General features: G+C 41.0%; 1 protein-coding gene across 1 annotated transcript in view; it reads left to right on the forward strand.

Moving 5' to 3' along the window:
- The window catches only part of REC114 (REC114 meiotic recombination protein), a 109,359-nt gene that overhangs the window by 85,200 nt on the left and 11,005 nt on the right, over window positions 1-13,154 (forward strand). The window contains exon 3 of the mRNA XM_034994470.1: window positions 8,074-8,157. Coding sequence (XP_034850361.1) covers window positions 8,074-8,157 — 84 coding nt within the window. The remainder of the gene's footprint in view (window positions 1-8,073; window positions 8,158-13,154) is intronic.

Below are 13,154 nucleotides of genomic sequence, written 5' to 3' on the forward strand. Positions count from 1 at the left end.
AGCCCTTTATCTGTAGTGTCATTTGCAAATATCTTCTCCCATTCTGTGGGTTGCCTCTTTGTTTTGTTGACTGTTTCCTTTGCTGTGCAGAAGCTTTTTATCTTGATGAAGTCCCAAAAGTTCATTTTTGCTTTTGTTTCACTTGCCTTTGGAGATGTATCTTGAAAGAAGTTGCCATGGCCAATGTCAAAGAGGTACTGCCTGTGATCTCCTCTAGGGTTTTGATGGATTCCTGTCTCACATTAAGGCCTTTCATCCATTTTGAGTTTATCTTTGAAGAGTACACTGTATCTTGATGGGCACCGAGTAATGTCTAGAATTGTTGAATCATATTGCATACCTAAAATGAATGTAACACTGTGTGTTAATTATATTTGAATTTAAAAATAATTTTAAAAATGTAAGGTTTAAGCTGGTTTAAACAAACCAGCTGTTTGTTTGTTTTTTTTTAAGATTGTTAATTATATGAGAGAGAGAGCAAGAGCACAAGCAGGGGGAAGGGCTGAAGGAGAGGAAGAAGCAGACAACCCACTGAGTGCGGAGCCCAGTTGGGGCGGGGGGGCTCGACTCGGGGGCTTGACTCAGGGCTCCATCCCAGGACCCTGAGATCATGACCTGAGCCAAAGTCATATGCTTAACCAACTGAGCCACCCGGGTACCCCAAACCAGCTATGTTTTTTATCTTTTTGCTTAATAACAATTGGTTATGATTATTGAAAATTTAATTTTTAAAAATCTCAGTTCTTTTGCTTGCTTTCTTCTCTGTGCACATTGTTATCTTCATATTCTGTAGCAGCTCTTTTATCATGGATATTTTTTTCTTATTTTCAGTGTAATTTGAACCTCACAAACCCTGAGCTCCAGGGAAAGTGAGTCAGAAACACAACCCTGAAACTTAAGACAGGATCTAGTTTTTAAATAAATCAGCTGGCACCTGAACACCTCACATTCATCAAGAAGCCCTTTGAATGTTCTGGGCTTGGGGACTGGGTGGGTTGTCTAATGGTTAGTCACTGAGTTATTTTTGTAACCATATTCTCCTCTGCTGTTTTCCTCTGAATCAGGGTATTTGTAGCAGGTGTGAGCATTTTTTAATTGTTATTTCCATAAAAGCAAAATTCTTTGTTTCTTCACAGCACTTATGATCATATCTGGCATGGTTTGAAAGCTTATTTACCTAGCTAAATGCCAACAACCCCTGTGATGCCCTCCTGGCTTGCCTGCTCACACCTGAGAGGTGTCTGAAGCACTAAAGAAACTCGTTCAGTGATCGAATCGGCTGCAAGGGAAACAGCTTGGTTAGCGTGAGGGCATAAGGCATTTTTTTTTCACCATTCTTAGATATCAAATTGTCTACCTCTAATCCCTGCATCCATTTATTTAGGTCCTTTCCCCCCTTCTTTTGATGGCTTCCTTTCTGGTAACTGTTAATTATTTGTAATAACAGAGGCCAAGGAGAACGTGGATAGCTAAAATCTAGAAATGAACTTTGTAATTTACAATACTTGAAAACCAAAGCTTGTGGCTCTGTTTATATATATATGAAAGTGTCATGTGGGGCCCCTTGGAATCATGTGGCATTTGTGCCACTGCACCTCAGGGAGACTGTGTGGAGCTGGACAGCAGGAGGGGGTGGGCCACAGTGTGATCAGAGGACATGGTGGGGTGGGGGTCAGAAATTGGCACTCTGTCTATCTATGTTAGCCAGCATATAGTACATCGTAAGTTTTTGATGTGTTCAGTGATTCATTAGTTGTGTATAACACCCAGTGCTCATCACAACACGTGCCCTCCTTAATACCCATCACCCCTCCCCCTTCCCTCCTCCCTTCTGTAACCCTCAGTTTGTTTCCCAGAGTCCAGAGTCTCTCATGGTTTTTCTCCCTCTCTGATTTCTTCCCCTTCAGTTTTCCCTCCCTTCCCCTATGGTCCTCCATGCTATTCCTTATGTTCCACATACAAGTGAAACCAAATGATAATTGTCTTTCTCTGCTTGACTTATTTTACTTAGCATAATCCCCTCCAGTTCCATCCATGTCAGTGCAAATGGTGGGTATTCATCCTTTCGGATGGCTGAGTAATATTCCATTGTATATATGAACCACCTCTTCTTTATCCATTCATCTGTTGAAGGGTATCTCGGCTCCTTCCACAGTTTGGCTATTGTGGACATTGCTGCCTTGAACACTGGGGTGCATATGGCCCTTCTTTTCACTACATCTGTATCTTTGCGTTAAATACCTAGTAGTGCAATCGGTGGGTCGTAGGGTAGCTCTATTTTTAACGTCTTGAGGAACCTCCATACTGTTTTCCAGAGTGGCTGTACCAGCTTGCATTCCCATCAACAGTATAAGAGGGTTCCCCTTTCTCTGCATCCACACTAACACTTGTTTCCTGTCTTGTTAATTTTTGCCATTCTAACTGGTGTGAGGTGGTATCTCATTGTGGTTTTGATTTGAATTTCCCTGATGGCTAGTGATGTTGAACACTTTTTCATGTGTCTGTTAGCCATTTGTATGTCTTCTTTAGAGAAGTGTTTGTTCATGTCTTCTGCCCATTTCTTGACTGGATTCTTTGTTTTTTAGGTATTGAGTTTGAGAAGTTCTTTATAGATCTTGGATACCAGCCCTTTATCTGAAATGTCATTTGCAAATATATTCTCCCATTCTGTGGATTGCCTCTTGTTGACTGTTTCCTTTGCCGTGCAAAAGCTTTTTATCTTGATGAAGTCCCAAAAGTTCATTTTTGCTTTTGTTGCCCTTGCCTTTAGAGACGCATCATGAAAGAAGTTGCTGTGGCACTCCTTTATTTATTCAACAGACATGCAAGATACAAAGATAGATGCAACACAGTTCTTGCTCTCATGGAGTTTGCAATAAAGTGGGATCTAGGAGGAGAGTGAGGTAGAATGACAGACGCATACACAGACATGGTAGTGTCTAGCACCTCCCACTTTATATTCTGTGCACTTTATAGGTCTTATTTTCATTCCATCCCTGTGCATCACCTGAGACCCTCGACTATTTGCTACTTGAAAGTCTTGCTCCCCTTAGCTTCCACATGCCTCTATCCGAGACATAACTTCTTGGCTCCTATTCTTTGGATTGATGGTAAATTTGGTATTTTCCAGAGTATTCCTCTCTTTTTCCCTTTCTACCCTGTACTGTTAATTCCCAGCCATTTCCATCCCCGCACTTTGAAGAGATACGGCAGACTCTCGTCAGCAGCAGTGACTTTTGACCAGGTGAGGGAACAGTATCCTGAGCACAAGGGGGAGAGCTCCTGGGTGATTCTGATGCATTCTTCCCTGCCCTTGGGCAGCTCCTGTGTCTTTTTTTCATCTGTAGCACAGTCCTCGGCCATAGTAGGAGCTCAGGGATGGTAAGTGAGTCTTCAGTAGCGGCTTGTACAGTGTGCCTTAGGTGTACAGAACAGGGCTACTTCGCTGTCTGAGAAAGTCAGGAGAGGCTGCTTAAGGAGCCATCAGTTGAGCTAAACCAAATTCACCAGATGGAAAAGCCTTAAAGGAGATTCAAAGAAGTGGATTTTCAGAGACAGGGAGATGAATTACTAAAATCTCAGAATATATTAATGGCAAGTGGTTAGGTACAGAGGCTTCTTTACTAAATCCCAAAACATTAGGATGAAAAAGCTCTTTCTGAATCTTCAACAAGATTGGAGTAAGTCAAATAAAAGTAAGATGTTCTGCATCACTGGACAGGTAATAAATATATGGGTCTCAGTGTTCCCAAGAAATACTGCCATGAAATACTCTGTTAATTTTAATAAAGAGCTTCATTCTTTCATGCACTGAAAACTTACTGAAGCATCTGCTAGTGTCAAACACTATAATTGGTGGTATATATACAGTAGTGAGCAAAACGAACATAGCCCCTGCCTGCATAGGGCTTACAGTCAAGGGGAAAACAGATGTAAAGCAAACAACACTGCAGCTGCATGCCTGTGATGGATGCTGTGAGCGCCGCAGGGAAGTCTGATAGGGTGACCCAAGTGAGATTAGGAATGAAATGAACAGTGATTAGAAGTTAATTAGGCAAAAATGTCTGGGGAAGAGGCAGAGAGAAGAGATATACAGAGTTCTAAGGCAAACTGGTTTGGACAAATTGATGAGGAAGAGCCCTAACATGGCTCAAATAAGATGCTGTCAGGGGCGCCTGGGGGGTTCAGTCGGTGAAGCGTCTGCCTCCGGCTGGGGTCATGATCCCAGGGGCCTAGGATTGAGCCCACATTGAGCTCCTCATTGGGCTCCCTGCTCAGCAGGGAGCCTGCTTCTCCCTCTGCTGCTCCCCCTGCTTGTGCTCTCTTGCTCTCTGTCAAATAAATAAATATAAGCTTAAAAAAAAAAAAGAGAGAGAGATGCTGTCAGGAAGGAGGCCATACCTTTCTCCATGTGGCCACTGCACAGAGTCCTAAATGGAATGGCCGCTAGGGCAGATCCAGTAGCATTTGCTAAACATTGTGCTAGTTGCTGGGGCTTCCAGGGGGGTAATAAGACACATTCTAGAACCTGCCTTGCCTGCCCAGGGATTCTTCCTCACTCTATGAAATGTAGCCAGTTAGGAGATAAGTACAAGATCCTGTGAGAGCACAGAATTCTGAGAGGTCAGCCAACTTTGTCTTGTGGGGAATGGTCAGCCAACTTTGTCTTGTGGGGAATGGTTGAGATAAAGCTGGGTTTTCAAAAATCAGTGAAAAAGGAAGCCATTTCAGGAATGAGCTGTACAACAAAATCCAGGTGTGAGGAGCATGGCACATTTGCAGAACTGCAGGGAGTTTCATAAGGCTCTAATACAGCATTTATATGAGAGTCGAAGGAAATAATCATGCATGAAAGGCAGAGAAGCCAAATGTTAGAAATTTATATGCATCAAGGAATTTGAACTCTATCCCGCAGGTGTTTCTTACAGGAGGTGAGGGAGAGATGATGAGATGGTGGCATCGAAAGGGAGTGACTTCATCCCATTTTTGTTTTATAAAGGCTGCTCTGGTGGTAGCACAGATGGATGAAGAAATTAGGCCTGGAGGAAGGGGGGCCAGTTCCAAGGATACTGCGGGGATTTTGGGGACAACTGGCAGGGTCTGTTGCAACAATGGCCGTGTACATGGGGAGAATGGTCAGGTGGAGAAGCTGTTTGGGCATGGGATCTCTGAGACTTGAAGATTTCATGATTTCATGGTGTTGAGGGAGGAGTGAGGAAAGGAGGAGTTGAGCATGATGCCCGGTGATCACTTGGGTGTCGGGCAGGTGTGCGTGACACCATTCACTGAGGCAGCACCACATAGGAGCGACAGTGTTTGTGGAGGACAGCTGTCCGGATGCAGCCGGGCATGCTCACACAGAGAGATGTGTGGAGCTGTCCGGTGGAGATGTCCTGTAGAACCCAAGCTGGACTAGAGACAGGAAGAGGTGAGATCCGACCAGGGCCAAGAGCCATTCATTTCTTTTCTTTTTTAATCAACTTTTTATTCTAGAATAGTTTCGGATTTGCAAGAAAGTTTGTAAGGATAGTACAGAGTTCCCATGGACTTACCATTTCTTTAGGTTCCACTTTCACGTCTTCCTTGAGTTTTTGCCATAGTGGAATGGGTATCCTTGTTTTCACAGAGATTCCCATATATATGCAGAACAGGCTTATGTGGTTCAAAACTCAAAGCAACATAAAAAGACATAGAGTAAAAAATCTTCCTCCAGCTCCTGCCCCCATCTGCACTGTTCCTCCCACTCCCTACAGATAGCTAATTTTTTTTTAGTCTCATGTGTACTAATCCTTCCAGTTTCTTTTTAATGTAAATACAAGCAAATAAGAATATACATTGCATGTTTCCTCCCTTTCTTATACAGAAGGTGGCATATTATGGACATGGCTCTGTAGCTTGCTTTTTGCTGAACAATATACCATGGAGATCAATACAGAACCCCGCCCTGTCAGAAGGTAGCAGTGGGCCAGCCATGCATGGCTGCTGGGCACTCGAAATGTGGCTGGGGGACTAAAAACCAAGTTTAAATTTAATTTAAAGTTAGATTTTAAAATGGCAGCAGTGTAACTTATGTTCCCATTAAATGTCATTGTTTTGGTGGAATGACATTTCACTTTAACCATCAAAAATAGTGTCCAAATTGAGATGTGGTGTAGGTGTACAACACCCTGGGGGTCAGAAACTTAGTTTACATTCTCTGTTTTGGTACTACCTTAATGTTTTACAGTGTTTACATGTTGAAATAACAATGTTTCTGACATAGAAGTTAAATATTAAAATTTTACCAACTGCTTTTTATTTTTTAAATGTGGCTATTAGAAAATTGAAAATTACATATGTGGCTCAAATTACATTTCTCCTGAACAGCACTGATACAGAGCATTTATTATTTCTTACAGTTGGATACTGTTGTAAAGAGTACCATATTTTATTTAACCAGTCCACTGTTGATGTATACTTGAGTTGTTTCCAGTCTTTTACTATTAAAAACGCAGAAATCCTTAACTCTGTCCTTGCATCACTTTACACGTGTGCAGGTGGATCCGTGAAATTTTGAATTCCCAGGATGGGAGTTGCCAGGTTAAAGAGTATTGCATTTGTAATGTTGATCCTGCCAAATTATCCTCCGTAGGAATTGTACCAGTTTGGGGGCAACTGGGTGCCTCAGTCGGTTAAGCATCTGACTCTTGATCTCCGCTCAGGTCTTGATCTCAGGGTTGTGGGTTCAAGTCCCACATTGGGTGTGAGTTCACGCCCAGCAGGGAGCCTACTTAAAAAAAAAAAGAGTTGTACCAGTTTGTGCTTCCACCAGCAATGTGTGTGAGTGCCAGGGTCCTTGTATACTGCCATTTTACACTACATACATGTTTGGGATCTAATAGTGAATGCATTTCTTTTTGCTAATTCTGAGAGTTTTAAGAAGAAATCACAGATGGTTTGCCTAACTTCTTTTTTCATTACAAAAAAAAAAAAAAAACCCTAGTATTAATGATGAAACTCTTAGAATCAACATTTTAGAAGTGACTCTTTTTCTTCCTTTTTTAAATGAAAATGCTGAGGAATTAACACCCAGTTTTCCCAGGCTCTAAATATCTCTGGAAGTTGTGGTTTCTCTGTATACAGATTTAGGAAGAGAGACGCCGTGAGGGTTTGTATTTATAAGGGACGACGTTTTCTTCTGTTTTCTAATTGTTGGAGTTTTTTCCGACTCCTCCCAGATCCCTCCAGCAGCCTCCCCTGGCTGTGGGTCGGCTCCAGAACAGTACAGGGGGAGACAAAGGAGCCCAGCAGGGGGCAGGCAGGATTTGCATACGGCCAGTTGTTCTGTTCCTGGGATCAGTTTTACTGAATGCTGAATGCATTCTCACTTAACGGGCTTCTTAACCGAGGAAATCCACTGACAACATAATTGGAGCTTATGAGTGAACACAGTGGTTAAACAGTCAATTCTATTTACTTTATTATCAATAAGCTACAGAAAAAAGTTCATCTTTTACCATTAGGATCTAACTGCTGTCTCTCTTTTGAGACTAGTGTGCCCTCTACTGCCCTCTTTGCCTTTTTTTTTTTTTTTCAGACTGAGATGAAGAAAGACATTCAGCATCCAAGAACAAGTTGCTTCAATTTTTCCATTCATAGGAATCTGAAAATAAGATTCTCATGAAGAGAACTCTCGCTATGTAGTTAGAGTTGTGTCAGATAAGCTAATAAATTAGTATATTGGAAACCCTTACCTTTCAGGAATATAAGCTAGTATTTTGGCAAATCCTAGAAATGTATTTTATAGCAACTATGACTGTGGACCTCTACTACCTTTAATATTTTATTGATTTTCAATATGAAAAGATCAAGCAATAAAAGCTGAGACTGTTACTGTGGATCAGGTGGGAAGAGCACTGGGCTCGGGGACTTACTGGAAGGGTCATCCTTGGCAGTGGGTGAAATTGAGCCATTTCTACTCTGCTAAATTTCAGAATAAATGTACAACTTTCTAATGGGAGGCAGCTGCACCAGAGCCATTCTTCATGTCCCTTTTTGCTTCTGTAGCTAATTGTTTTAATTGTTTTGTTTCAGGAAGGGTTTTCACTCATTGGTAGCAAGAACTGGTTGAAGATTGTGAGACGCATGGATTGTCTGTTGTTTGGAACAACAATAAAGGCAAGAGGCCCTGTGGCCAACTGTTTTAAGCCAACGATCATACCCTTCTCATCTTCTAAATGTGCATGGCGGGGGTGGGGGTGGGGGCTTCTTCTTGCAGGTGAAATGGAACTGGCCTGATTCCGTATGTTTCAGAAAGGTTTGCACTCTGAGCAGACCGTGAACCCCGGGCTGCAGGGAGGCAGGGGCCCAGTGAGCGAGAGGGTGTTGCTGAGGAGCCAAGGGAGCCAAGGCTTTGATCTGACGGAGCGGCCCAACCATTCTCCACTCCCCAGGCACACGCTGGGGGGACGTGGGGCACTTCATTGTTTGGCTTACTATTTTCGAATGCTTTACTGAGTATGTCTTTTCATTTTCCCTCTTTAATATTAAAGAGACACATACAGACTAATCATCTGGATTATTTTCTTTCAGAAATAACTATAAAAAACCAATCTGTTAACATTCATTGAGTAGATATTATTGAAATTTAGGTGAAAGATCCTAATTTTTCATGGGCTCATAGACTGAGAGTTGGAAGAGCACCTAATAGAGCATCTAAGGGAAAGGTCTTAGCCTGGGGTCCACTCCTCCAAAGGGGCCTTTAAGAATTCAGGGGACCATGGATTTTCACTGACCTCTAATTGAAATTTATCATTTCCTTCAGTTATGAATGTGGGCACCAGACACAGTCGTATTAGACCTTTGCACCAATAGAAGTCAGCTAATTTCCTACCACGTCACAATTTCTGAGAACTTCAGTGTCAGTCATGCTCATTGCTGCCTCAGAATTATGGTGGTCATTAGACCCCGCTGTTAGATCTTTTTATTGCGTATTTTTAATAAGTATATATACTGTTAGTTCACAAATTAGTGTTTTAATATTGTAGTAGACTACTTCAGGATAATTGGTTTCTAATGTATTTTATGTGATTAAAAACGGTGTTTTGAGAAGTCGTCCGCTGGCTTCACCAGACTGCCAAAGCGGTCTGCAGCACATACTCAAAAACCCTGTTGCACATTTTCAAGAGCTCCTGTTTTCATTTTATGTATGAGGGAATGGAATTCTACTTCCACCACTAGGCCAGGTTATAACTCGTCAGAGAGCCGGGCCACCCACTGGTCTTCTGACTCCCGGCCCTGGCCCGCATCATGCCAGAACAACACGACTTTGAACTCACAGGTCTGCTGATACACAGATTTTTTTTTTTTTGATAAGTACTGTACAGCACTGTAAATGTATTTGCTCTTCCTTATGATTTTCTTAACATTCTCTTTTCTCTAGCTTACTTCATTATAAGAATACAGTATATAATACATGTAACATACAAAGTGTGTTGATCATGTTATGGGTAAGGCTTCCTGTCAATAGTAGGCTACTAGTGGGGCGCCTGGGTGGCTCAGTTGGTTAAGCGACTGCCTTCGGCTCAGGTCATGATCCTGGAGTCCTGGGATCGAGTCCCACATCGGGCTCCCTGCTCGGCGGGGAGTCTGCTTCTCCCTCTGACCCTCCTCCCTCTCATGCTCTCTGTCTCTCATTCTCTCTCTCACAAATAAATAAAATCTTTAAAAAAAAAAAATATTAGGCTACTAGTAGCTAAGTTTTGGGGGAGTCATAAGTCATACTTGGACTTTCAACTGCGTGGGGGTCAGCACCCCTCACCTCTCACTCTAGAGTCAACTATATATGTCTTTTAAAAGTTACACCATGCCATATGTCTGATACCTGAGTTTTAACTTTTTCCTGATACATATTACTATTAAAAATTTTAACTATAGGGCGCCTGGGTGGCTCAGTTGGTTAAGTGACTGCCTTCGGCTCAGGTCATGATCCTGGAGTCCCGGGATCGAGTCCCACATCGGGCTCCCTGCTCAGCAGGGAGTCTGCTTCTCCCTCTGACCCTCCTCCCTCTCCTGCTCTCTGTCTCTCATTCTCTCTCTCTCAAATAAATAAATAAAATCTTAAAAAAAAAAAAAAAATTTTAACTATAAAGAGCAAAATAAAAACCAAGCAATTTGACCACTCAAAAATAATCATTATTAACATTTGAAGTTGTTACTTGACATATATATTCTTTCAGTTAGGATAGCATTCACATGCATGTGACAGAAAATCCAAGCATAATGGCCCCCCAAATTAGGGGTTTATTTTTTTCACTAAATACCAAATCTAGAAACAGGCAGTTGCTAGCATTGGCCCAGCAATTTCACAGTGCCAAGGTCAACATCTTTGCAATTCCGCTGGCCTCTCCCTCATATTTACAAAATGGCAGCTGTAGCTTGACTGAATTTCTATTCGAGGAAAACCAGCTTCTTCGTCCCTTTCATAAAGAAAGCATAAACTTTCCTATAAGGCTTCTTTCTACTTTCCACAACCCCTAGAATAGGTCTTCTTATGTCTCATGGACCAGAACAGTGTGATGTGGCCAGTCCCAGTTTGCTAACATTAGCAAAATGAGCGTTTGGCTTTCCCAGCCTCTCGTATGTATCTGCTCATGGCAATGAACAGTGTGTACCATATAGATAATTTATACATTTGGGATTGTATTATACAGAGTGCTTTGTTCCTGCTTTCTTGTCATGTAACATTACATCAGGAATGTGATCCTGAGTCATGACTTTCTTAGTCTTTGAAAATGTGATTCTTCATGGCTACATAGCATTTTATTGTTTGGATGCAACATGATTCGGCTAACTAATTCCCAAGTTTTCACTATTATAAAAATATTTTGATTTTCATAAGGATTTATTTACAGGGTTCTTGAGATAGGAGTCCTGGAAGTATGTGTATTTATTTTGTAAATCTGCCCTCTCTATAGGTCACCCCTGTTTCTGTAGCTCTAGTGAATTTAAGAATGCTCATTTATCCAAATTCTTTTCAATAGGGAGATATAATTTAAATTTTAAAGCTAGCTTCCAATCTGATTGGCAGAAATGAGCATCTTCCTTTAATTTGCATTTCTTTGGTAACTAATGAGAATGAACATTTTTTTGTGTATTTGTTAGCCATCTATATTTCTTCTTTGAATTACCTACCTACTGGTTTTGACTTATTTTCCTCTTCAAAGTATTTAGACAGAATATGTATAGAGATTACAGTTATATACATGTAGAAACATATATATTCTACATGCTATATAGAAGTATGTATTTATGTAATTTGTGTAATTTATATATATATGTATATAAGTATTGTACATATATATAGATTTTAGAAATATTTAAGGTTAGGAAGCTTTTGCCTACTGTTACTGTGAATGGTATTCTTTATCCCAAAGATATTTCTAGCTGCTTATTATTAGACTATTTCTGAATTAATTGAAATTTGGCTTCCTCACTAAACTTACATTAACTCTGATTTGTTAATTTTTTAATTCTTAGGAAAGTGATTTTATAATCTACACTGACAATTTTATTTTTTTCCAGTAGTTTATACTTATTACTTTTCTCATCTTACTGAATTACCTGGACCTTTCAGAACCTAATTTCATGATTATAGCGTCATCCTTGACCTCTTATTGACTTGAATGGCAAGTAGTATTTAGACGTTAAGAACATTTCTAGCTGTTGATCAGATATTCTTTAACATGTAAGGGAGGTATTCTTTCAGTTAAAGTTTACCTACTAATTCTTTTATCAGGATTACATATTGATTTATCAAAAGACTTTTGACACCTTCTCAAGATCATGTTTTTTTTTTTCCTTTTTGTGATCTACTGATATAACAATATTGAACCAACAGATTCTTTTTTTTTTTAATTTTTATTTATTTATTTGACAGGGAGAGAGAGACAGCAAGAGAGGGAACACAAGCAGGGGGAGTGGGAGAGGGAGAAGCAGGCTTCCCGCTGAGCAGGGAGCCCGATGCGGGGCTCGATCCCAGGACCCTGGGATCATGACAGGACCCTGGGATCATGACCTGAGCCGAAGGCAGACGCTTAACGACTGAGCCACCCAGGTGCCCCTGAACCAACAGATTCTTTTTTTTTTTTTTTTTTTTTTTTTTGCCTTACCTGGAAAAGGATATCTTTGGTGTTTCTTGCCTTGGATAACTTTTAGTTAACCATATATTATGTAACAAACACCATTGTTTAAGTTGACAAATGGAAGAAGTATTTTGAAATAAAGTTTTTATTCTGTTAACAGCAATTTAATATAGCTTAAATTCTGTGGGTAAATAAAAGATTATATTTCTTTTCTCTCTGGATGAAATAAGCAGATTGTTTAAGTTCTGCCTATTTGCAAATTGGGCTTCCTTTTTTTCCGTAATTCTGATCAAAATGGTCCAGGTTAATCGGCTAACAGTCATCATTTAATTACCTATCTGCAGGGACTTTGGTTTAAAGGAGTAAACATAAACCACTGTCCTCTTTACCCCCAGGAACTCACTGAATCATGTTTGCATGATTTCGTCTGGCCTACGCTTGATTTCAAAGTAAAGCGTCAAAGAACGTGTTGAAGCCCCTTCTCTCATTCAGCCCTTTTTTTTGTACTCCCCTGTCCTTCCTTTTCTATGGCAGAGGAATTCTCTACCAGCAGTAGGAAAAACTGCTTTGGTTGGGGTCCTGGTAGTGATGGGAAACTTCATACAGACAGATCTGGGCAATGAATCTAAAACCAGCAGGAAAACCCAGCAGGTCGGTGAGGCCTTGTGGTCTCCTTGGCTCTCCTCCCACATGGTGCTAACCAGGCCCACGTCTTACACATGTAGCTGGTACCGTATGACATCAGCCGGAGAGCCTGCAGCTTAAGAATTGCCAAAAGCAGATGCTGTTCACACCTGTGAGTCAGAATTTACTGGGCATGGTGCCTCCCAGAAGGTGGAGCTTGATTTTCTTGTGAGTACGTGATCAGTGTCTGGAGGCAAGCCCTTATCCTTCACTTTTGTTTCCTCAAGGTGTCTGTGTGAAGGGAGTTTTCTGCTTGTTGTAATAACTTGAAATTAAGTGTTCTGAAGTAGGGGGGAGAACAATCTAACAGGTAAACCATCACTTAAAATACAGTAATTTTGAGCTAAT

This window comes from Mirounga leonina, unplaced genomic scaffold, assembly GCF_011800145.1.
Source record: "Mirounga leonina isolate KUSES-001 unplaced genomic scaffold, KU_Mleo_1.0 Mir_91, whole genome shotgun sequence".
Classification (NCBI taxonomy): domain Eukaryota; kingdom Metazoa; phylum Chordata; class Mammalia; order Carnivora; family Phocidae; genus Mirounga; species Mirounga leonina.